The sequence below is a fragment of the Heterodontus francisci genome, chromosome 20, assembly GCF_036365525.1.
Source record: "Heterodontus francisci isolate sHetFra1 chromosome 20, sHetFra1.hap1, whole genome shotgun sequence".
NCBI lineage: Eukaryota > Metazoa > Chordata > Chondrichthyes > Heterodontiformes > Heterodontidae > Heterodontus > Heterodontus francisci.
This window is the reverse complement of record NC_090390.1, coordinates 52144883-52171601: the sequence shown is the minus strand read 5'-3', so window position 1 is coordinate 52171601 and position 26719 is coordinate 52144883. Positions and strand designations below refer to the sequence as shown.

At 41.9% G+C, this 26719-nt stretch overlaps 1 protein-coding gene across 4 annotated transcripts in view; it reads right to left on the bottom strand.

The window, feature by feature from the left end:
- adam12 (ADAM metallopeptidase domain 12) overlaps nucleotides 1–26719 on the bottom strand; it is a 378401-nt gene that overhangs the window by 292998 nt on the left and 58684 nt on the right. For all 4 annotated transcript variants that reach the window (XM_068052744.1, XM_068052745.1, XM_068052747.1 and 1 more), the window contains 2 exons: nucleotides 21183–21316; nucleotides 1528–1601 (listed from right to left, as the gene is read on the bottom strand). In XM_068052744.1, the coding sequence (XP_067908845.1) occupies nucleotides 1528–1601; nucleotides 21183–21316 (208 nt within the window). The remainder of the gene's footprint in view (nucleotides 1–1527; nucleotides 1602–21182; nucleotides 21317–26719) is intronic.

Genomic DNA, 26719 nt, shown 5'->3' with positions numbered 1-26719 from the left:
CTCTCTCCCGTCCTGCTGGAAAGCGCTATTACTTATTTTTCATATCATGAATTGTGCTTCAACTGTACAGACAATAAACAGGTCAAATATTGTGTTGTTAACTCTGTCGAATTCCCTTTATTTTTGGTAGTTTTATTGGAAGTCAAATGAAAGAAACCTTCAGTGACTATCTGATACACAATTAATAGTAGCAACTGAAAGCATAGAATGAAAGGGCATTTTGTGGTGTAATATGGGACTAAGTAGAATTCAACAGCTTTTGACAGCTGCTGGGTTTTAGTTGGTGATCCCTAATAACATTCACTTTTCAAGTATTATTCTAATTCACAGCTGTAAAAATAAAATCCATGTCATCTACATCTTTCTAAATATGGATGACATCACAGAGAAATGTACCAGGCAGATACATGAGCTGGAACAATTTAAACCCAACCTGATCAGCAATAATAGAACAGAAGATATTCTATCTGATGATGCTGTGTAACTGTTGTTCTTCTAAGAAATAATTGTTCTTTCCCACTTGTGAGTGGAAAGAACAGGAATTCAGTCTCCACCAGTGCAGTGTTCACTCTGTCTTTTTGTTTTCTGCTGTGGCAATAGAACACTGGTTACCAATCAACTTTGATGAACGCATCATTACTGTTCGGAGTGTCCTCACTAGCTACTGAAATGACGTAAAGAAAACCAATCCTTTATATAATGTAGTACGAGACTCACATGGACAAAGGTCTGAGGGTACATTTCTCTTTGTTCACATAACTGCAGTCATAATGTGCCCATGGGATAAAAATTGGGAGGTGTTCTGGGAATGGCAGCTGCTGGGGTTGCAAAATTAATCCCCATGTGTAATTTTTCAAAATAACTTACCAATTTCCATCTTGAGTGCATATGTTGCCAACACCAAAATTTGACTCTTTTTAGTACAGTTACATAATACAAAAAAGTATTATTTTGTTCTGCACACTAAGGGCTGTATAGACCTCATGAGGCAGATTTAAAGTCAAAACCATAATCTTCAACTTTCGAATTGAGTATGATGTCTGCACTCAAGCATTGCTAGAGCATTCATAGCAAGAACCTTAAACTGAAATCTTGAAGTTCAGATTTATTAGGGCAAGACAGAGTTACCGCAACGTACCAATGCTGCCAAGGTAGAAATGTTTGATTGATGATAAATAACATTGTTACATGTTTTAATCGTCAAAAATAAAAGCAGCAGGGTCATTAAGATGCACTAACTTGTCATCATGTTCATCACAAGGAAAATATAAAAAGCAAAGCTATAAATAAGTTTGAACTTTTATCTATGATGTGAATGAATGTTCAATATTACTTGACATGTTTAACAGAATCTTAGAATGTGTTGATTAATGTTATTTAAGTTAAAAGTAATTTAAGTTTAAATAGGAACATTAGATTTACAATATGTTTACCAGAAGCTGCGCATCATTAAGCAGAACACACTTATTGCCCTAGGCGTCACATATGCCATCAATTTGTAGTACAGACTACATTAGAACTACTCACTCATTTCTTTCAAGTTTGATGATCAACTGTTTGCCTTCAGCTTCAATTAGGAACTTAGCCCATGTAGGGTGGCTCTGTGGTAAAAATACAAAAATCATGAAATACAATTTGAAATGCATGGTGTAGTTAGAAGTCTTGTTTGTATGTGTCAGAGATTGTTTGAAATAGTGTTTAATCTATTCACCGGGTCGCTCTGTGGTTTCTATCCAGCTATTGCTGGGCTATGATGAACCCTGGAATTACATATGTTATAATCAGAGCAGCCTAGCTGATAATAGTGCATATGTGGGCAGAAAAGTCCAAATCACGAGTGCTGGAAATTCTGAGTGAGTAGAGTGAAATGACTACAACACACCAGCATGTTAATTTTCTAAAGAGTTGAAGGATACCAGTTCAGGGTTTATGCCACTTCAGCATTATATCTACATAATAACTGTACAAAACTCAGGAACCAAGCGAATGACCCTATTTGTATGTTACTTTCATACTCCCTTTAGAATAGATCACATGCTATCAAAACACACAGCACTCAGTCCTCTTGCAGTGGAAAGCTTGAATTACTACATCTTGAATTCCCTTAGGCCATTCAATAATGGTATTTCTTTCAATCCTTTGAAGACACATAGTTGCTTCATGAATTTCATAATTTGAACAAATACTTATCACCTTTCATCTTTGATGGCTTAGTCCTTATTCATCTCCCAACATTCTTGGTCTCACTATCTCCTCTGGCCTGAAGTAGAACTTCTACATATTATCAAAGCTACCTCATAGAAATGTTGATTGCCCCTCAACAAATATTAACTGTTCACAAAGACTGAGTTAATCCAAGACTTCAATACTTGAAACCTTGGACAATATATCAGCAAAAATGTTGTTGTCTGATGGGTGATCCGCCTTTGACCTTTCCAATCTAGCTTCTGGTTCCTTTTTACCACCACTATTATGATCAAATATCCCTCTGAACATCCTTGCCCTGTTTTGCTGATATTGTAAATACAACACCTTCCAAGACCCATTGCACAACCTTTCACCCATTTAAAATCAACTGGTTAGTGACCCTGTTACAATAGAGGACAAACAAATTGCATGTGAATGTGTTAAATATTTGTAGCCTAACAGCAATACAGTATAATTTCAGGGTGAATAGACATGCCAATGAAATAATCCCAGTGTGAAGTATTGATTACAAATATCTTTATCATTGTTCTACTGCTTAACTGGTCATGCATGTGTTGAGAAATATATTCAAAAGCAAAATACTGCAGACGCTGGAAATCTGAAACAAAAATAGAAACTGCTGGAAATACTCAGCACGTCTGGCAACATCGGTGGAGAAAGAAACAGAGTTAATGGTTCAGGTCGACCACCTTTCATCTGAACTGGGAAAAGTTAGAAATGTTATAGGTTTGAGCAAGTGAAAGGTGGGTGGGGGCGGCGGGGGGAGAACAAAAGGGAAGGTCTGTGATAGGGTAGAGGACAGGAGAGAGCCACTGTTTCTTTCTTAATCCCTTTATCCCTTTACTTTGTGTTCAGATGGCTGTTCTCCTGCAATTTACACCTCATCCAGCCACATCTTTTATTTCTTTACTTGAATTTGTATCATGAATCCTTTTGTCATTTAATCTCTCCTGCCTCCAACCTATCGCAGAGCTTCCCTTTTGTTCTCCTACCCCCCTCCACTCTTTCACTTGCTCAAAACCTATTACATTTCGATAAAAGCAAAATACTGCGGATGCTGGAAATCTGAAATAAAAACAAGAAATGCTGGAACCACTCAGCAGGTCTGGCAGCATCTGTGGAAAGAGAAGCAGAGTTAACGTTTCGGATCCCGAAACGTTAACTCTGCTTCTCTTTCCACAGATGCTGCCAGCTATTACATTTCTAACCTTTGCCAGTTCTGATGAAAGGTCACTGACCTGAAAGTTAACTCTGTTTTTCTCTCCACAGATGCTGCCCGACCTGCTGAATATTTCCAGCATTTTCTGTTTTTGCTTGAGAAATATATTGTTATTTGGTGATGTCTGAATTAATTGATTAATCTAGTCTGTGTCAGCCTACCTGAGATCAAGGAGTGTGAAAGTGTGTATTGGTCATAATTGAACTGAAAGTAATCAAATAGATCAGACGTATTAAGGGAGATTTTCCTGGGTCTGCACACAAGTACATTGCATTGCCTGGGCCCAGGCAATGTTAAAGATCAGGTACAAAAACAAGAAATGCTGGATTCACTCAGCAGGTCTGGCAGCATCTGTGGAAAGAGAAGCAGAGTTAACGTTTCGGGTCAGTGACCCTTCTTCGGAACCGGCTTTTAAAGATCAGGTGGTGTCTGAAGGAAAATATCTGAAGGCTTCGATATAGGCGTACACTCTCACTCACTGAATTTTCTGATACTTACTGCACCAAAGCAATTCAGTTTGTCTCTAGATCCAGGAAACTCTACCCTTCTAACTGAACTATATAGTGCACAAACTTGAACTTAAGTCTTCACTCTCTGTTACAACCTTAGCTAGGAGAGAAAACTAAAACAGATGATTTACAGTTGTACAGCTGTCTCAAGAGTAAACCCCACAGTGATGAAGAGATCTTCTTATACTTTGGCTGAACTTCTGGCATCTGTGGGTAATATAATCTGCATGTTCTGAAACTTATATTGCCAAAAAATGAAATTCAGACATGCTCAAAGCAGAGGTGTTTCCTTCAAATGCATTTAAGGAGTGTTAGATTTTACTTTCTCCTTGGTAGCCATGATGACTTTGCTATTGTTCCACTGCCAAAAAAAATCATTGTATCTATTACACATTAGCTGTCAGAAAAACCTGAAGCCATTTTGTTTTTGTATCTGCTTTTGTGACTTTTTCCAAATTTAATTCACAGGCAAATCAATCCGACAAAATGCCAATTCTTCGTATTTTTACCTATACAATGAAAATCCCTCCTATCTTGGTTTGAGAGTTCTTTGGTAAAGTCATATGGACCAAAAGATGCACCAGTCAAAATGAGAAACTGTTCTGATATTGATGCTTTTTAAGGCTCAGGTTATGAGATCCACTCCAATGCACAAGAATAGTCCTGTTGTGTATCAGAATAAGACAATGTTAGCATGCAAACCTTTAACACATTCTTATGGCATTCTTGTATCTGCTATTTAATATTTTAAATGAATGGGGTTTTTTTTATTCGTTCATGGGATGTGGGTGTCGCTGGCTAGGCCAGCATTTATTGCCCATCCCTAATTGCCCTTGAGAAGCTGATGGTAAGCTGCCTTCTTGAACCGCTGCAGTCCATGTGGGGTAGGCACACCAACAGTGCTGGAAGGAAGAGAGTTCCAAGATTTTGACCCAGCGACAGTGAAGGAATGGCAATATAGTTCCAAGTCAGGATGGTGTGTGGCTTGGAGGGGAACTTGCAGGTGCTGGAGTTCCCAAGCATCTGCTGCTCTTGTCCTTCTAGGTGGTCGAAGTCGCAGGTTTGGAAGATGCTGTCTAAGCAGCCTTGGTGTATTGCTGCAGTACATCTTGTAGATGGTGCACAATGCTGCCACTGTGCGTCAGTGGTGGAGGGAGTGAATGTTTGTGGTTGGGGTGCCAATCAGGTGGACTGCTTTGTCCTGGATGGTGTCGAGTTTCTTGAGTGTTGTTGGAGCTGCACTCATCCAGGCAAGTGGAGAGTATTCCATTACACTCCTGACTTGTGCCTTGTAGATGGTGGACAGGCTTTGGGGAGTCAGGAGGTGGGTTACTCACTGCAGGATTCCTAGCCTCTGACCTGCTCTGGTAGCAACGGCATTTATATGGCTACTCCAGTTCAGTTTCTGGTCAATGGTAACCAGGGTGTTGACAATGGGGGATTCAGCAATTGTAATGCCATTGAATGTCAGAGGTTGATACCTCTTAAAATATTGGATGAACAAATATCAGGCCATTGCACTATGTCTGAACGGTATTAACCACACAAATTAGTTTCTAAACTATCCTGTATTTCTGAAATTTGCATAGTATCTCTATCAGAAGTCACTGTCACCCGAAACACTTTACATTAGTTAATTAATGAGCCATTTTGTAAAACCATGCCTCAGTGCTGAAGTTGCTTTAATGCGGGAAAATCTGTCTATTTCAGTATTCCTATTCTTTCTCCTCTCTATGTTTCCCACTTCTCTTTACTATGACATGGAACCATTAACTTTATTAGTAAAAGGAGCTCATGGGCTCCAGAGGAGTCCTAAATGTAGTTTATGGTCCTGCTCCATCTTGCTGAAATGAGCATCTTCCATCTTCCATTAAGGTTACAAATAAGTTTTTCCAAGCTAACTCTATCAACCACAAGATTCAGTCATTTCCTTTTTGGAAAGGGGGTTCCTGATAGTTCTATTTCAATCTCTTTCTAGCAGAGACCCAGATGTCCAGTGACAGACTTGGGTCTTATGAACTGAACTTTTGTAAAATTGCCCTGTTTATATCAGATACTGGAATTATTTGGACCAGGTAGTTAGAATTCCTTGGGGTCAAAACATGTACACAAACATCAGGCATTGCATGTTTATGCAATTTAATTAGGTGTTTGTTATAGCTTTCTGACAGAGTGCTAATTTAATGCAATTTGTTGTTTATTGTTAACAGTCCCAATGCCTTCCCTGTTATATTGCCAACCTTCTCACCTCCCAGCTTCACCCCAATGGGCTATGAAAATTCAGCCCAAAGTGTCTGTCTATATTGTTTCAGAATGAGAACTACAGCTGGCAATACATAGACTAGGATAAAAACTGTTTCATCTCATGGGATTTTCCAACTGCCCCAAATTAAACAGAACAGTCTTTTTCATATCCTAGGAAAGAGTTACAATAACTACTTGGATTTTGAACATATGACTTCTGAAATTCATAAAGGAACTGTCAAATACAAGATTGTTTAAGTCTGAATTATCTCTCTTTCAAGTTAGTAACTGGCAAAACTTGTAACACTGAATCGAACAGGGACAGCACAACAGTTGCGGCTTTAGTTGGCTGCTAAACTCCATATGCATTATGATTGGATTTCCTTGAACTGGAGGAAAACCCCAAAATTCCCTTAAGGATCCCAAAATAGACATCCTTCCCTATGAAGAATCTAGGGATTAAGGGGAGGTAATGTCAAAGGCCTTCTTCAAGCTCAGGGCTAATACCATCCTGCTCCTCATTATGTCTTGTACCCCTTCACAGTCAATGATATGCAGTTTTACCTACAACTCACAACCACAAAAAGTCCCATAATGTATCTTGCAGTGCAGCTTCTGATAGGAGGTATCTCTGACAGCCAGCATTCCAATAGAATCACAGAATTATACAGCAGAGAAAAGAGATAATTCAGCCCATCATACCTGTGCCAGCTCTTTCATAGAGCTATCCAATTAATCCCACTCTCTGGCTCTTCCCTCATATCCCTGGAATTTGTTTCCCTTCAAGCATTTATCCAATTCTCTTTTGAATATTAATATTGAATCTGCTTCCACTACCATTTCAAGGCTGCACATTTCCAGATCCCAACAATTTGCTGTGTAAAATAAATACTTCCTCATGGTGCCTCTGGTACTTTTGCCAATCACCTTAAATCTTGGCCTCCGGTTTCTGACCCTACTGCCACTGGAAACAGTTTCTCCTTATTTACTATATCAAAACTATTCATGATTTTCAACATCTCTATAAAATCTCCTCGTAACATTCTTTGCTCTAAAAAAGAACAACTCCAGCTTCTCCACTCTCTCCACATAACTGAAGTCCCTTATCCCTGGAACCATTCTAGTAAATCTCTTCTGCATCCTTTCTATGGCCTTGACACCCTTTCTAAAGTATGGTGCCCAGAACTGAACACAATACTCAAGCTGAAGTCCAACCAGTGTTTTATAAAGATTTAACATATCTTCCTTGCTTTTGTGCATAATTCCTCTATTATTAATGCTTTTGCATTATTAATAGAGGAATTTTTTGAAACATGTGTGACACCGTATATTGTAAATCTTTCATATACTAAAAGTGGAAAAACAACAACTTACATTTATATAGCATCTTTAATGTAATAAAATATCCCAAGGCACTTCACAGGAGAATTATAAAACAAAATATGACATCGAGCCATGCAAGTAGATATTAGGTCAGATGACCAAGTGCATCCTCAAAGAGGTCAGTTTTAAGGAGTGTCTTAAAGGAGGAAAGCGAGGTGGAGAGGCGGAGAGATGTAGGGTGAGCATTTTAGAGCTTAGGGCCTAGGCAACTGAAGGGACGGTCAGCAATGGTGGAGCAACTGAAATTGGGGATGCTCATAAGCCCAGAATTAGAGGAGCGCAGATATTTCAGAGGGTTGTGGAGCTGGAGGAGATTACAGTTGGGGGGGGGGGGGTGGTGGTGGCCATGGAGGGATTTGAAAACAAGGATGAGAATATTAAAATCAAGACATTGCTTGACCAGGAGCCAATGTAGGCCAGTGAACACAGGAATGATAGGTGAACGGCACTTTGTGCAAGTTAGGACACGGGCAGCAGAGTTTTGGATGACTCAAGTTTACGGAGGGTAGAATGTGGGACACCAGCCAAGATTGTGTTGGAATAGTCAAGTCTAGAAGTAATGAAGGCATGAATGAGGATTTCAGCAGCAGATGAGCTGAGACAGGGCGAAGTTGGGCGATATTATGGGGGTGGAAATAGGCGGTGTTATTGATGGCGCAAATATGAGGTTGAAAGCTCATCTTGGGTTCATATGTGACACCAAGGGTGCGAACCGACTGCCTTAATCTCAGACTGTTGCCAGGGAGAGGGATGGAATCGGTAGTTAGAGAACTGAGTTTGGAGTGGGGACCGAAAATAATGGTTTCAGTCTTCCCAATATTTAATTGGAGGAAATTTCTGCTCATCCAGAACTGGATGTCAGATAAGCAGGCTGATAATTTAGTAACGTTGAAGGAGTCGAGAGAAGTGGTGGTGAGGTAGAGCTGGGTGTCGTCAGCATATACGTGAAAACTAACACTATGCTCTCAGATGATATTACCGAGGGGCAAGATGAGAAATAGGAGGGGGCCAAGGACAGATCCTTAGGGGACACCAGAAATAACAATGCGGGAGCAGGAAGAGAACACATTACTCTGGCTACAGTTAGATAGATAAGAGTGGAACCAGGTCAGAGCCGTCCCACCCAGATGGACAACAGTAGAGAGGCGTTAGAGGAGGATGATGGTGTGGTCAACCGTGACAAAGGCTGCAGACAGGTCAAGAAGGATGAGAAGGGAAAGTTTACCTTTGGCACAGCCACATAGGATGTCATTTGCACTTTGATAAGAGCTGTTTTGGTACTATGGCAGGGGTGGAAACCTGATTGGAGGGATTAAAACATGGAGTTCCAGGAAAGATGGGAATGGATTTGGGAGGCAACAACTCGTTCAAGGACATTGAAGAGGAAAGGGAGGTTGGAAATGGAATGGTAATTTGCAAGGATGGTGGGGTCAAGGGTTGATTTTTTAAGGAAAGGGGTGATGACGGCGGATTTAAAGGACAGAGGGAGAACACCTGAAAAGAGCAAACCCTTAAAAAAAAATTGGCTAACATGGGAACCACGAAGGGAAATTGGATGGTTAGCAATTTAATGGGAATAGGGTCAAAGCCTTATATACTGCATCAGTGGGTGGTTCTGTAGAGGTAATGTTACATAACAGCCTGAAAAAATTGAGGTGCCATCTGATGTTACTTGCCAGCCCACAACTAACCCTCAACAATCAGCTGGTGCTCCTGTTTAAAAATGTGCATTTGCTTCCTCCCAGATACCAGTAAACAGAGTAGAAGAACCTTAAAGAACAAGTGAGGCCTAAATGTGCAGGTTATAATCTGCATGAATACAAGTTTGCAAAAGCAAAGGCATGTCTGTTAAAGCCCCTGCGCAAATCTTCCAAAGTTGGTCCCAGAAGATAAAATACATTGAAAAGCATTAAAAATATCCGGCCATAGCCAAAAAATCTAACAGAAGGTCTCTGAAAATGAAAACCAAGCGACAAACAACAGTATTTATAATTGGAAGATGAACCATGCAGTAGGTGAAAAAGAAACAGCTGCCAAATGGATGAACCATTTAAAAATGAGCATAATATAAAATAAATTGGCAAAGACCAACACAGCACCTTGAAACACCTGGCCCTAATTCTGCTTATCGACTGCAAACCCTCCACATCCATGGAAGATTTATCATGGCTGCCTGTAAGTAGGCTTGGGGAGTTAGAATTTGGCTTAACTTGACCATTTTCACACTGTTTTCTCTTTAATAACCAACAAGGTCAAGGAAGCCATTTTAATACTAACATGTGACTAAAGAAGCCATTTTGTATCCTGTATTAAGTACTGTATTAAGTAGCAACCAACATGAAACAGATGATTGTAATAGTAATGAAGTTTGATTGAGATATAAATAATGATTTAATATTCATGTTAGAAAGAGCGGGTTTTTAATTTAAAGTTTATCAAGTTTAAAACTAAGTTTCTAAGCTTGTGAGAAAGTTCAGTGTCAGTTAAATCTTTTCTGTAAAGCTACATTACCAAGTTTGTTAAGTATAATTCTAATTCCAAATTCTTAGGTATTATTTTACTTTCAATAAACTCTCTGGATTTATTAATCAAGTATCCTGTTGCTTTAATTGGTTAAATCTTGTCTGATTGGATTAAAGGGTCTGCAACAGACCTTCATGGCTCCCATAATAATTGCAAACAGTCTGCCCAAAAGTGATCACTGAATGTCAGATGGAAAGCAAGGCGAAGACACAGACAGTAACATTAAATGTTGGATGGGCACAAGGACTCAGAACAGGCCTCCAGACAAAAATAGGAAGGCAACCTCACCATGAAAGTGAGCACAATCAACTGGACTCCATCAACACAACTGCATTGCCCACCATGCCACTGAACAGAAATATCACAAGTGAAAAACAAAGACTACAGCAGAAGCCAGAATATTCCATTCATCCGCTGGCAACAGCAAACAAAGAAACTCCCCCCGCAAAGCAGAAATACGATATAGAGCGAGGCCGAGAGCGGAGGAGGAGAAAGAGCAAAACCGGGAGTTAGAGCATAGCTACCCGACCCGAACCCGATGGGACCCGACAACATGTGTCGGGTACGGGTCGGGTCAGATCGCTCTTCCGGGTCCGGATTTCGGGCTTGGGTCGGGTCAGACACAGTGGCAGTGCTGCCTTTTGGTCAGGGAGGGAAAGAGAAGTTAAAGTAAGAGTAAGCATCATTAATTTCTGGTAGTCGAGTCGGGTCGTGTCGGGTCAGGTTGGGTCGGGTGCGGGAAAAACCCAAAGGACTCAGGCCCCGGTCGGGTGCGGGTTAGATTTGGTCGTGTCAGGCCCCGGTCGGGTGCGGGTTAGATTTGGTCGTGTCGGGCCCGGGTCGGGTTTAAATTGTATACCCAAGTATGCCTTTACCGGGAGCAGAGCAGGATATAGAGCAAGACAGGGAGCAGAGTGGGATAAAGAGCGAGGCCAGGAATGGAGCAGGATAAAGAGCGAGGCCGGGAGTGGAGCGGGGTATAGAGCGGAACGGAGTAGGATAAAGAGTGAGGCCAGGAATGGAGCAGGATAAAGAGCGAGGTCGGGAGTGGAGCAGGATAAAGAGCGCGGCAGGGAGCTGAGTGGGATAAAGAGTGAGGCCAGGGGCAGAGCAGGATCAAGAGCGAGGTCAGGAGCGGAGTGGGATAAGGAGCAAGGCAGGGAGCAGAGTGGGATAAAGAGCGAGGCAGGGAGCAGAGTGGAATAAACAACAAAGCAGGGAGCGGAGTGGGATAAAGAGCAAGACAGGGAGCGGAGTGGGATAAAGAGCAAGACAGGGAGCGGAGTGGGATAAAGAGCGAGGCAGGGAGCGGAGTGGAATAAACAGCAAGGCAGGGAGCAGAGTGGGATAAAGAGCAAGACAGGGAGCGGAGTGGGATAAAGAGTGAGGCAGGGAGCGGAGTGGGATAAAGAGCGAGGCAGGGAGCGGAGTGGGATAAAGAGCGAGGCAGGGAGCGGAGTGGAATAAAGAGCGAGGCAGGGAGCGGAGTGGGATAAAGAGCGAGGCAGGGAGCGGAGTGGGATAAAGAGCGAGGCAGGGAGCAGAGTGGGATAAAGAGCGAGGCAGCGAGCGGAGTGGAACAAACAGCAAGGCAGGGAGCGGAGCGGGATCAAGAACGAGGCAGGGAGCGGAGTAGAATAAACAGCAAGGCAGGGAGCAGAGTGGGATAAAGAGCGAGGCAGCGAGCGGAGTGGAACAAACAGCAAGGCAGGGAGCGGAGCGGGATCAAGAACGAGGCAGGGAGCGGAGTAGAATAAACAGCAAGGCAGGGAGCAGAGTGGGATAAAGAGCAAGACAGAGAGTGGAGCGGGATGAAGAGCGAGGCTGAGAGCTGAGCAGGATAAAGAGCGAGGCCAGGAATGGAGCAGGATAAAGAGCGAGGCCGGGAGTGGAGCGGGGTATAGAGTGGAACGGAGTAGGATAAAGAGTGAGGCCGGGGGGGCAGAGCAGGATCAAGAGTGAGGTCAGGAGTGGAGCAGGATAAAGAGTGCGGCAGGGAGCCGAGTGGGATAAAGAGTGAGGCAGGGAGCAGAGCGGGATCAAGAGCGAGGCAGGGAGCGGAGTGGGATAAAGAGCGAGGCAGGGAGCGGAGCAAGATCAAGAGCGAGGTCAGGAGCAGAGCGGGATCAAGAGCGAGGCAGGGAGCGGAGTGGGATAAAGAGCGAGGCAGGGATCGGAGCGAGATCAAGAGCGAGGCAGGGAGCGGAGCGGGATCAAGAGCGAGGCAGGGAGCGGAGCGGGATATAGAGCGAGGCAGGGATCGGAGCGAGATCAAGAGCGAGGCAGGGAGCGGAGTGGAATAAACAGCAAGGCAGGGAGCGGAGTGTGATAAAGAGCAAGACAGGGAGTGGAGCGGGATAAAGAGCGAGGCTGAGAGCTGAGCAGGATGAAGAGCGAAGCCAGGAGTGGAGCAGGATAAAAAGTGAAGCTGGGAGCACAGCGGGATAAAGAGCGAGACAAGGAGTGGAGTGGCATAAAGAGCGACGCTGGCGAAGAGTGGGATCAAGAGTGAGGCTGGGAGTGGAGCGGGATCAAGAGTGAGGTCGAAGCCAAGCGGGCTAAAGAGTGAGGCCGGGAGCGGAAGTGGGATCAGGAGCGCAGCGGAATAAAGGGCATAGCTGGGAGTGGAGCAGGATAAAGGTCGTGGCTGAGAGCAGAGCGGGATAAAAAGCGAGGATGGGAGCGGAGCAGAATAAAGGGCGTGGCTGGTAGTGGAGCGGGATAAAGAGTGAGGATGGGAGTGAAGCGGAATCAAGAGTGAGGCCCGGGGCAGGACAGGATTAAGAGTGAGGCCGGGAGTGGTGCGTAATAAAGAGCGAGGCTAGGAGCGGAGCGGGATAAACAACAAGGCTGGGAGTGGAGCGGGGGAGGAAAAAAAGGAGGAAGGGTGGCAGCATTGATTAAGGAGAATATTACAATGCTAGTGAGCGGAGAATGTTCTGGAAGGTCAGGGATAGAATCTATTTGGTTAGAGTTAAGAAACAGTCGACATACCTTTGCACCATTGGGTGTATTATACAGGTCATTAACTAGTGAGAAAGATATAGGGGAGCAAACTTGCAGCAAAATTACAGAGATGCAAAAACTATAGAATAGTGATGATGGGGTATTTTAATTATCCTAATATAGACTGGGATAGTAATAAAGGGCAGAGAGGGAGAAGAGTTTCTGAAGTGTGTTCAGCAGAATTTTCTTGTTTAATATGTTTCCGGCCCAACAAAGAAGGAGGTATTGCTGCATATGGTTCTGGGGGAAGGAGGTGGATCAAGTGCCAATAGGAAAATATTTAGGGAACATTTATCATAGTATCATAATGCTTAGGTTAGATATGGAAAAGGACAAGGAACAATCTAGAGTAAAAATACTTAACTGGAGGAGAGCCAATGTCAGTGGGGTGAGAACTGATCTGCCTCAGGTAAATTGGAATCAAAAGATTGGCATGCAGAACTGTAATGGAACAATAGACTGCCTTTAAAGAGGAAATGGTTAGGGTACAGCTGTAGTACATTCCCATGATGGGGAACGATAGGGCAAACAAAGCCAGAGCTTCCTGAATGACAAAAGAGATGGAGACTAAGATGAAGCAGAAAAAGGGTGCATATGACAGATGTCAGGTTGATAATACAAGTGAGAACCAGGCTGAATATATACATTTCAGAGGGGAAGTGAAAAATGAAATGAGAGGCAAAGAGAGAGTACGAGAAGAGACAGTTGGCTAACATAAAAGGAAATCCAAAAGTCTTCTATAGGCATATAAATAGCAAAAAGGTAATGAAAGAAGGGGTGGAGCCAATTAGAGACCAAAAAGGGGATCCATGCATGAAAGCAGAGGTTTTGGCTGAGGTACTAAATGAGTACTTTGCATCTATCTTTATCAAGTAAGAAGATGCTGCCAAAGTCATAGTGAAAGAGGTGGTAGCTGAGATACTGGATAGGCTAAAGATTGATGGAGGAGATATAAGAAAGGCTGGCTGTACTTAAAGTTGATAAGTCACCAGGACCAGATAGGATGCATCCGAGGATGCTGAGAGAAGCAAGGGTGGAAATTGCTGAGGTACTGGCCATAATCTTCCAATCCTCCTTAGATACAGAGTGGTCCCAGAGGTCTGGAGAATTGCAAATGTTACAATTTTGTTCAAAAAAGAGTGTAAGGATAAACCCAGCAACAATAGGCCAGCCAGTTTAACCTCAGTGGTAGGAAGGCTTTTAGAAAGAATAATCTGGGACAAAATTAACAGTCACTTGGACAAGTGTGAATTAATTAAGGAAAGCCAGCCTGGATTTGTTAAAGGCAAATTGCGTTTAACTAACCTGATTGAGCTTTTTGATGAACTAACAGAGAGGACTGATGAGGGTAATGCAATTGATGTAATGCATATGGACTTCCAAAAAACATTTGATAAACTGTTACATAAAAGGTTTGCCAGCAAAGTTAGAGCCCATGGAATAAAAGGGGCAGTGGTAGCATGGATACGAAGTTTGCTGAGTGACAGGTAACAGAGTGTAGTGGTGAACGGTTGTTTTTCAGACTGGAGGAAGGTATACAGAAAAGTTCAAAGTGATACATTTTGGTAGGAAGAATGAGGAGAGGCAATATAAAATGAATGGTACAATTCTAAAGGGGGTGCAGGAACAGAGAGACCTGGGGATATATGTGCACAAGTCATTGAAGGTGGCAGGGTAGGTTGAGAAAGTTATTAAAAAGGCATATGGGATCCTGGGCTTTATAAATAGAGGCATAGAGTACAAAAGCAAGGAAGTTATGGTGAACCTTTATAAAACACTGGTTTGGCCTCAACAGGAGTATTGTGTCCAATTCTGGGCACAACACTTTAGGAAGGATGTAAAGGCTTTACAGAGGATGCAGAAAAGATTTATGAGACTGGTTCCAGAAATGGTAGATTTCAGTTGCATGGATAAATTGGAGGAGCTGACGTTGTACTCCTGACAGAAGAGAAGCTTGAGAGAAGATTTGATAGAGGTGTTCAAAATCATGAAGGATCTAGACAGAAGAGTCCCATTAGCGAAGGGTCGAGAATCAGACGACATTGATTTAAGGCAATCGGCAGAAGAACCTAGGATGACATGAGGAAATATGTTTTTTACACAGCGGTGGTTAGGCTCGGGAATGCACTGCCTGAGAGTGTGATGGAAGCGTATTCAATCATAGTTTTCAAAAGGACATTGGATAAGCACCTGAAGAAAGAAAATTTACAAGGCTATAAGGAAAGGGCAGGAGAGTGGCAAAAGCTGAGTTGCTTTTGGAGTGCAGAATCTTCCCAGGCTTGCGGGAGCAGAATTGAAGACAAATCCAGGAGGAAATTTGGATATCCTGGCAACAGATCAGCAATCCAATATGTTTCCACTTCTGGGCATTCTTCCCAGAGGTGTGTCTTCACTGGCAAAGACTACCCGCCTGGCAGCGATAGATAGCCAATTTTAATAATTAACTGCCCATTTGTGGGCTGATTGGGGACACCATCAGGAGCTGGCTGGGGGAGGGCCCATGACAGTTGGCACAGGCACGATGGGCCGAATGGTTTCCTGTGCTGTAACGATTCCATGATTCTATGACAACAACCACAAGTACATGTTAAATCTCTGCCCCCATACCTCACCGATCAAAAATTACAAGATGAAACAATAACCTACCTCCCACAACTGGGCAGAAAAATTGGAAATTGACCCAACCCCCCGCTAGAGTTTCCCACCTCTTGAGAATAGAGACAGACTATGAGCTTGCCCCTCCCTCTCCTTCTCTTCCTCCCTCTCCCTCTTCCCCTCATTCATCTGCCTTTTCTTATTCCACCCTCCCATCTAAGTCCTTTCTCCTTCCCAGGCCAATTCAATATCCCCTACCCTCAAACCCAGCCTGGCTTAAAGACTGTGCTTGGTCTTGACCCACTGTGTGCAATACCAGACTGACGAGTACTTAAATAAGATTAGTATTGCCAACATATTACTATTTTAAACAGTGAAAACAAAATTACTGTACTGGTATTTCAAACACAAGTTAGTACATTCTGTGTTAGAAAATGCATTTGCATAGTATCAATGATAAATAAAATTTTTGCATATTCTCAGTATATAGAACGAACCCAACTTTAAAGAAAATGTAATAAGGTCCCAAAATCACAACATAAGTCATAGAACCATACCAAGCCACAGAACAGCAGGAAGCCATTCGATAATCATGCCGAGGCCAATGTTAACCCTTTACTCTGGTCCATTTTCTCTGCCTTTTCCTTTTATTCTTTTATATGTTTCATTTTCAAATAGCTATATTTGATCAAATGTTAAATTTCTATGTGCCAAAGTTAGAAGTCTTAAAATATGGATGTGAAACCTGGGTATATCAATGAATTCCAAAGCAAATACAATCAATAAAGTCAATGATGGGGAAGGTGTCATTCAGAAGTTGATGAATTGAATTAATTTCCAGGTTTTTCCACCCTTCTCCCACCAACATTTTGGCAGAACTGGGATGGGCAGAAATGGGAAATGGGTCATGAAAAATGTGCTCCTCCCTGTTCCCCCATGAAGTGATGGGTGACAGACAATATATTCACTAATCTGCCTTGTTTCCATTATTTGTGGGCAGGGGATGGAATTAAGATTCAGTAAAAGCAGAAGCTATGGCTCTGGCAATACGCTGTACTAGGCTTGTGGAAGCCAATCTTTCCCCTCACATCCGCTACAGTCAAACTCCTCTGTGAAGCTGGCAATCCGGTCAAGGTGATGCAAATGACCAATAGTCCAGACATCCTGGTGATCTACCATTTCGAACATGTACCATAATTTCACGCAAGTGGAAAATATAGGCTCATGTGTCACTGAACAATTAAAACCTGTTCTTTAACCCTATGCAACATTTACAACATTTTAAAATTAACATAATTAAAATTTAAATTGTGAGATCATCCATTTTTATTTCATAGTACAGATTAATTAATTAGATTGCTAACGACTTAACAAGGTGTTTAACAAGTAAAACTAGCTTTCTTTTTACAAATGTTTTGGTAAGATTCTTTATTCCCGTTTTGGAGTAATATGAATGATCAGCACAGGATTAAATGTTGCTGTGAGCTCTTTCAGGTCACCTTTCATCACTTTCCATTTACAGCTACATATTCATTGGAATTAAAAAGAAAGGAAGTTTATCCCTAATACATTTTACGTGACTACATATCCAAGGATAAAAGAATGGGAATTTTTTTTCTGTTTATAAATGGTGTTTTCCGCACATTGATATTGATGGGTCAATGCAGGATATTCTTGCACAGGTACGCAGCTACTATTTCTGATGAATGGAACTGATAAGTTTCCTATTAGGTCACATTGTAACTCGTTTGTATTATTGGTTGCCTGTGCAGTCAACCATGATATTTTCACCCAAACCCATCAGTTATCTGTCGCTTCGTATTGAATTCAGTCCCAGTCATTGCAATGAATTTAGGTCTTATGATTCAGATATATGGAAAGTATTTTTTAATTATTATGCTTTTGGGAATTATTGCATTTCTCCCTTTGTGAAACTACTTTCAAAAGTGCAGCAAAGAGTCTCCAGCCCCATGCCAAATTTATTGACGTGTGTACAACAGGGCTTTCTTCAAGTTGTTGCTTTGCAGGATTCTAAAGATTTTCCAGTTTTATGCTAACTGCTAATTGACATCTCCAAACCGCTTTCACGCACTATAACTCATTACACAATGAACTTTTATTGTCTTAAACATGAGGCAGGGTGGAGGTGATCAATGGTATGGAGGTAGAAGTAGGCAGTCTTTGTGATGAAGAGGATATGGGCTTAGAAACTCAGCTCAGGTTTCAACAGGATGTCAGGATTGTGAACAGCCTGGTTCTGCCTGAGACAGTAGCCAAGACAGGGATAGAATCAATGACAAAGGTACGGAGTTTGTGGTGGGGGGGAAGACAATGGTTTCCGTCTTACCATTTGGAAGGAAGTGCAGCTCATCCAAAATGAGCAGTCTGACAACAAAGAGGCAGCAGAGGAGTCAAGATAGGTGGTGATGAAGCAGAGCTTGGTGTTGTCTGCATAATGTAAGCTAGCCCTATGCTTGCAGATCATTTCGCCACGGGGCAGCTTCCACATGTATGCAGACGACATCCAATTCTACCTTTCCACCACCAGAGGGGATTAAGAATATAGTCTTGGGGAACGGTAATGGTAGAGAAGCCAATGGTGAGGACACTTGCATATTATTTTGTTGTGAATCAGAGGTGTCTAAATTCAAACAGTCATATCCAATTAAAGTCATTTGTAATTCAGCCTAGAATGCAGTTTTTATATGTACTTCTGAATTTGATACTTTGTGTTGTCGCTTTTTATATGTAGTCCATGGGGATGCATGAAAGACAGCTAAGTAGCCCATTAAAGAAAAATGTTTGGATGCCCTGTTACAAATTTTATTAATCATTGTGATCATTATGAAATATCCTACTCAGTTGGGGCAATAATGAATAAACAGAAATGGTCACAAGAATATAAGAGAAATATAAAATGCCCTCCTTCCATAGATCACTGCAATCTACCCTATCACAAGGTGCAGTAAACTGCCACTTTTCCATCACTGCAAAATGGATTATGTTCTGTTGAAACATAAAAGTAACAGTAAAACTTCAGTACAACTGATGATGATCATTCACCATCACTTCTGTAGAATCATTGGGCAGAGTCAGTGCTATATCAACACTGCAAGTATAGATACACACAGTGCAGGAAGAGGAGGAGGTCTTTCAACCCCTCAGACCTGTTCCACCAACTAATTAGATCATGGTTGATCTGTATTTTAACTCCTTGTACCCACCTTGGTTCCATAACCTTTAATACCCTTGCCTAACAAAAGTCCATCAATCTCAGTTTTGAAGTTCTCAATTGACCTATCCTCATAGCTTTCTGGTGAGAGAATTCCAGATTTTCAGTACCCTTTGTGTAAAGAAATGCTTTCTGACATCACTGGCTGATGCGAATTAAAGCCTTGTTCTAATTTTGAGGTTATGCCCCAATGTTCCCACCAGATGAAATACTTTGCCTGTAACTGTGCTAACTAATCCTTTATTCATCCTAAACACCTCAATAAAATCACCCCTTTATCTTCTATATTCAAGGTAATACAAGTCTAGTTTATGCAATCAGTCCACATCACTCAACACATAGCCCCAGAACCATCCTGGTGAAGAAGTGCTGCTCCCTCTCCAAGGCCAATATATTTTTCCTGTGGTGTGATGCCCAGAACTGGATGCAGTACTCCAGATGGGGTCTAACCAGAGCTCTGAACAACCGTAACATAACTTCTACCCCTTTGTATTCCAGCCCTCTTGAGAAAAAGACCACCATTCTCCTGACCTTTTTAATTTTTTTTATACCTGTTCACTAGCTTTTAGTGATTTCTGTATTTGGATCCCTAAATTTCTCTGCTCACCCAATGTTCTTAGCCTCTCGCCATTTAGAAAATACTCTGATGTATCTCGTAGGTCCAAAGTAGATGACATCACAGTGGCGCAGTGGTTAGCACTGCAGCCTCACAGCTCCAGGGACCCGGGTTCGATTCCGGGTACTGCCTGTGTGGAGTTTGCAAGTTCTCCCTGTGTCTGCGTGGGTTTTCTCCGGGTGCTCCGGTTTCCTCCCACAAGCCAAAAGACTTGCAGGTTGATAGGTAAATTGGCCGGTATAAATTGTCACTAGTATAGGTAGGTGGTAGGGAAATATAGGAACAGGTGGGGATGTTTGGTAGGAATGTGGGATTAGTGTAGGATTAGTATAAATGGGTGGTTGATGTTCGGCACAGACTCGGTGGGCCGAAGGGCCTGTTTCAGTGCTGTATCTCTAATCTAAACATCACACTTTCCCAAATTGAACTCCATCTGTCAGTTTTGCTCACTCACTTTTAATCTATTAATGTCACTTTGCAACTTTCTGCTCTGACCTACACTATTTTCTCTGCCATTTAACTTAATCTCATCAGCAAGCTTAGATATAAGAATCTCTGAGGAAGAAATGTGTTCACATAGCGTAGCTTACACAGAATTATATTGATTCCCCAGGGGCAGGCAGCACTACAGGCTGTTACCTGAGTGGCTCATGCAGCGTTCTTCACTGATATCAATATGGGCCGCGCAGGTAGCAGCTCCCGGCACTACCTGCCCCCATGGATTTGATGTAAATCTGTGTATTATGTGCCAAATTTCTCCCCCTCTATTCCTTCATCCAAGTCATTTATAAATATCATGAAAAGCTGCAGTCTAGTACAGATCCCTGAGGGACATCACTAGTCACATCCTGAATAACAACTATGCCAAAAAAAAAGCATGCATGATCATAAAACTTCAACTTGAACGTAGTTCTGACTATATAGTGTTAACCATGTCAGGACTTCTTCTGGAGTTCGATTAAAACATGCATTTTTATCAGTGCAGCACTAAAATTAGATGGGTAATAGAAAAACGCCAGTGAGCCCAGAAAATAAGTACAGCTACTGGTACCCAATAACAAACTTTATGTCCATTAAATGTTATTTACTTTTCCAACTACAAGTTCACATTCATTAACCTCTGTATACCATGTAGTGGTCTTTATTATAAAAGCATCAGCAGAGCTGTAAAGGTCCTTAAATGTCAGGAAGATATTATCCCCTGGGAAATAATAAATAACACTGAAAGTAATGAATGGGTTGAGCAGCAGTCCTGAGCCTAGACTTTATGGTAAACTTAAACTGCATAAAATCTGCTGTGGTCAGATTTGGCTGCATGCTGTCCCCTGTGAAAATTGGAATATTTCTGACTAATGGCCTGTGTCTGATATTGAACATTAATATATTGACATTACTGGAAATTATAGAATTTTTCTCCAAATACTATGACTTGTTTTGCCCAACTAAGCAATATTTAATTTTCTTTGGATAAAAACTGTAATCTTAATAATCCAGAAAAATCAATGTAAAAGATGTTAGAAAGATATTAAAAGTACCTGGTAACGATTATGTCTACTTGGTTTCAGTATGAATAATGATTTATGTAGAATTAAGCATAGGTCACTTTTCCATGTGAGAAACAGGAAAAATAAAGATAAAGATTCTGACCTTTCCATGAAGGTTGCAAGATTGTTTCTGGTGATCTCCATCCAGGAGGTAAGGAACTACTTGCTCATATTGTTGCAGCTGCTTTAGATGGTCCCGTTGCCTAGGCGATGATAATTTACTGGACAAAATATTGCCTGTAAGTACATCATTGTTATTAAAGATCAGGAAATGGACCATGTACCATAATGTGGCAAATTATTCAGATATATTTACATGTCAAGAGTGAAAAATAATGGTTACACCTTGGGGCAGTAGGTAAAGAGCAGTATATTAAGCCAAGCATTATAAAGTCTCTTGCGACAAAGATCCTCTCCAATTTAGAATCAACTGAGCAGTGTTTCAGTTTTTCCCCAAATAAGACAAAACTCTAGCTTACAACACTCAAAAGTTAAAGCCTTCTTACAGCAAATGCAATTGTACCTCCCATTGTTTGTAAACATTATCAGTAAGTCATCGTATCTTTATATTGTTAATGTAAGTTTTTAGACTGGCACTGTATATTAGAATTGGGAAAAGCTATGCCATCAATTTAGAGAACACAGTTTGCTCTGTAGGGATGTACCCATGCAGATGTCCTGCACTTCCCCACAGAAAGGGAGACAAAATTGGAAGGAGGATCACCACTCTCTAGTACATCCTAATGGATCGTTGTGGAGCACCATATAGGTGTACGCTTTGGCTCAAAGGTAGAATTGTTATCTCTGAGATAAATCAGCATAGGTTCAAATCTCACTCCAAAGACTTGAGTTGACATTTTACACAGTATTGAAGCCCTCTTTCAAAAGTAATGTTAAACTGAGACCCCATATATAGATAAAAGCAAAATACTGCGGATGCTGGAAATCTGAAATAAAAACAAGAAATGCTGGAACCACTCAGCAGGTCTGGCAGCATCTGTGAAAAGAGAAGCAGAGTTAACGTTTCGGGTCAGTGACCCTTCTTCGGAACTGAGTTCTGAAGAAGAGTCACTGACCCGAAACGTTAACTCTGCTTCTCTTTTCACAGATGCTGCCAGACCTGCTGAGTGGTTCCAGCATTTCTTGTTTTTACCCCATATATAGACTTCTATATAGAAAGTGGTTGAGACAAGTAGTTTAGATGCTTTCAAAAGGAAACTAAACAGTCCATGAACGAAAAGGGAAAAACAAAAATAGGCTGAGAGCCGGTAGATGGACAGGGAGAAGACTTGTGTGGAGTACAAATACCAGTAAAAGATCCCATGGCACTATTTAACAGGTAAGGTTTTAATTTAATTTAAATCAAACATAGCATAACACTTGATCGATTTATTAGTATATAAACTAAAAAGAATGTTATAGTTTATAATACAGAGTGAGAGAAAGAACAGTAGTGAGTGTATTAGTTCAAATTAGGACAACATAATACATAAGCTGTATTAAGTATTATTAGGGTTTGTCAGTATTTGTAAGGTTTACTAATAGTAGTAAGGTTTATTAGAATTGGAAAAGCTTTATTATGATTGGTAACGTCTATTAGACTCACGAAGTGCAGATTAAAAGCTGTGTGTGGAGATTTGAGTTTGTTGAGTGGCGAGTTCAGTGAAGGGGGCAGAGGTGCTCCAATTTTCCATTTATTTTGGTACTCTTTTAACCCTCCAATATTTGGTTCTTGCTTTGGTGCAATGGAAGGAGCTGTTTGGTGAGTACCTGGTAAGCTGTGACATCACAGGCAAGCAGGTAGGTGATTGGTTTGGGAAGAAGCTACCTGTTGGGTGAGTATCTGGTAAGTGATTAAGGTCCATTCTAATCCTAACGTTTAAAATAGTAGAGGAACTAGTGGTAAGCTTACTAAAATATATAAAAAAAGGAAAATAAAATAATTGAATAAAATAATTAAGTAGTTAATTAAAACACATTAAGGGTGGCAGGACAGGTGATGTGTCATGGCTGCAGCATGTGGGAGCTCCTGGAAGCCAGTGTGATCCAGGTCAAATACGTCTGCAGTAAGTGTTTGCGGCTCGAAGAGCTTCGGCTCAGAGTCATTGAACTGGAGTCTGAGCTGCAGACACTGTGACACATCAGGGAGGGGGAAAGTTACCTGGACACTTTGTACCAGGAGACGGTCTTCCGATTTGGTCAGTGGTCAGGGACAGGAGAGTGTGGCTGCAGTTGAGGCAGGGAAGGGGACCCAGAGGGCAGGAGTGCAGCAGCCTCAGTCTTTGCGATTGCCCAACAGGTTTGGGGTTCTTTCAGCTTGTTTGGATGAGAGTCGGGGCTGCAGGGTGGATAAGCAACCTGACCATGGTACAGGAAGCCATTCAAGTGGAGGGAGTAAAAAGGAATGTAGTGGTAGTAGGAGACAGTATAATTAGGGGGATTGACACTGTTCTCTGCAGACGGCTGTGTTGCCAGCCCGATGGGGACATTTGCTCAGGGCTGGAGAGGAACCTACAGTGGGAGGGGGAGGATCCAGTCGTCATGGTCTACGTAGGTACCAACGCCATAGGCAGGACAAGGAAAGACATTCTGCATAGTCAGTATGAGGAACTAGGTACCAAATTAAGAAGCAGAACCTCAAAGGTAATAATCTCTGGTTTATTACCTGAGCCACATGCAAATTGGCATAGGGCAAATAAGATTCAAGAAATTAATGCATGGCTCAAAGACTGATGTGGTAGAAGTGGGTTCCGGTTCGTGGGGCACTGGGGAAAGTGGTGGCGGTACCGTTGGGACAGTCTACACCTGAACCGTGCTGGGGCCGGTGTTCTCGGGAGCCACATAACTAGGGAAGTAGAGAGGATTTTAAAATGAATAGTGGGAGCACGGGATCAAATTTGGGAAGATATGGCAAATCAAGGAGTAGAGACAAGGCAAGAGAGAAAGATATTAATATGAGAAATGATAAACAGACTGTGACAGGAAGGGACAGAGTGTACAACTCTAAGAGTAAATCAACAGATAAGGCTAGAGGTTACAAAAATAATAAAAGGACAAAACTAAAGGCTCTGTATCTGAATGCACATAGCATTTGAAACAAAACAGATGAACTGAGAGCGCAAATAGAAATAAATAAGTACGATCTGATAGCCATTACAGAGACATGGCTGCAGGGTGACATCGATTGGGACCTGAATATTGAAGGGTACATGGCATTTAGGAAGAACAGGAAGCTAGGAAAAGGTGAAGGGGTAGCTCTGTTAATTAATGATGGTATTAGCGCAATAGAGAGGGATGACCTAAGTTCAGGAGACCAGGATGTAGAAGCAGTTTGGGTAGAGATGAGAAATCATAAAGGCAAGAAGTCACTTGTGGGAGTGTTGTACAGGCCACCTAATATTAACCACACTATAGGACGGGGTATAAAGGAAGAAATAATGACAGCTTGTCAGAAAGGTACAACAATAATTATGGGGGATTTTAACCTACATATAGACTGGAAAAATCAGATGGGCAGAGGTAGCCTAGATGAGGAGTACATAGAATGTTTCGGGATAATTTCTTGGAACAATACGTTCTGGAGCTAACCAGAGAGCAGGCTGTACTAGACCTGGTATTGTGCAATGAGATAGGATTAATTAGTGACCTCATAGTTAAAGCACCCCTAGGGAGCAGCGATCATAATATGATTGAATTTTACATTCAGTTTGAGGGAGAGAAGAGTGGATCCAGGACTAGTATTTTAAACTCAGGTAAAGGTAATTATGAGGGCATGAAAGCATAGCTAGCTAAAGTGAACTGGCAAATTAGGTTAGGGATAGAGAAGTCAATAGAGAACCAGTGGCAGACATCTCAGAGGATATTTCAGAATACACAGAATAGAAACATTTCAACAAGAAGGAAAATTCCAAGGGTGGGGCCTGCCATCCGTGGTTAACTAAAACAGTTAAAGATAGTATCAAACTTAAAGAAAAAGCCGACATTTGCGCAAAGATGGGAGGCAGGTCAGAAGATTGGACAGAATATAAAAAACAGCAAAGAATGACTAAAAGATTGATAAGGAAGGTAAAATTAGAGGACAAAAGAAAGCTAGCCAGAAATATAAAGACAGTAAGACTTTCTATAGATATTTAAAACAGAAAAGAGTTAACAAAGTGAGCGTTGGTCCTCTAGAAACTGAGTCTGGCGAATTAATAATGGATAATAAGGAGATGGCAGATGAACTGAACAGATATTTTGCATCAGTCTTCACTATTGTGGATACAAATAACATCCCAGTATTAACTGTAAGTCAGGAAATGGAAGGGAGGGAGGAACTCAAGAAAATTACAATCATCAGGGAAGTGGTTCTGAACAAATTGTTGGAGCTACGGGCTGACAAGTCCCTGGGTCCTGATGGACGTCTTACTAAGGTGTTAAAAGAAGTGGCTAGTGAGATAGTCGATGCATTAGTTTTAATTTTCCAAAATTCCCTAGATTCGGGGAAGGTTCCGTTAGATTGGAAAAGAGTGAATATAACTCCTTTATTCAAAACGAGAGGGAGACAAAAAGCAGGAAACTACAGGTCAGTTAGCTTAACATCTGTCTTAGGGAAAATGTTAGAAGCTATTATCAAAGACGTTATAGCAGGGCATTTAGAAAAATTGAAGGTAAGCAGGCAGAGTCAGAGTGCACCAAGAACTCGGAGAGGGAGAAAAAACACCGCGGGAGCAGAGACAGGGGAACAAAAAATCAAAAAGTGACTTCAGAGTGATGTCACATTCAACAGTGAGAGCAGGGAAACAGAGAGCCGCTGAGGTCAGTATTCAGGTAAGCTTTTAATTTAATTTAATTGAAATCAAATATAGAGTAAGACTTGATTGATTTATTACTAAATAAACGAAAAACTAAAGCAGATTAAAAAAACTAAAGACCAGTCGGAAATTTAAAAAACAAATTAAAATCTAATTAAATAAAATAGAGAAGCAGGGCCGGGCGATGTGCTGTACCCGCATGATGTGGGAGCTGGTGGACCCCATTGTGGTGCTAGTGACCACATCTGTAGCAAGAGTTGGTTGCTCGAGGAACTCCGGCTCAGAGTTGATGAGCTGGAGTCTGAGCTTCAGACACAGCGACACATCAAGAAGGGGAGAGTTACCTGGACGCTGTGTTTCAGGAGACAGTCACACCCCTTAGATTAACTACCTTGAATTCGGCCAGTGGTCAGGGACAGGAGGCTGTGACTATGAGTGAGGCAGGTTGAGGGATCCAGGAGGTAGTGTTGCAGGAGGCTCAGCCCTTGTCCTTGTCCAACAGGTTCGAGATTCTTGCTCCCTGTGTGGATGAGAGCAGGGACTGTAGGGAGGATGAGCAAACTGACCATAGCACCGTGGTACAGGGAGCCATTCAAGTGGGGGGAGAAAAGAGAAATGTATTCGTAATCGGGGATAGTATTGTTAGGGGCATAGACACTGTTCTCTGTGGCCAGGATCGAGAGTCCCGAAGGCTGTGTTGCCTACCTGGTGCCAGGGTTCAGGATATCTCATCTGGGCTGCAGAGAACTTAGAGTGGGAGGGGAAAGATCCAGTTGTTGTGGTCCACGTAGGTACCAATGATATTGGTAGACTGAGGATAGAGGTTCTGCTGAGGGAATATGAGCAG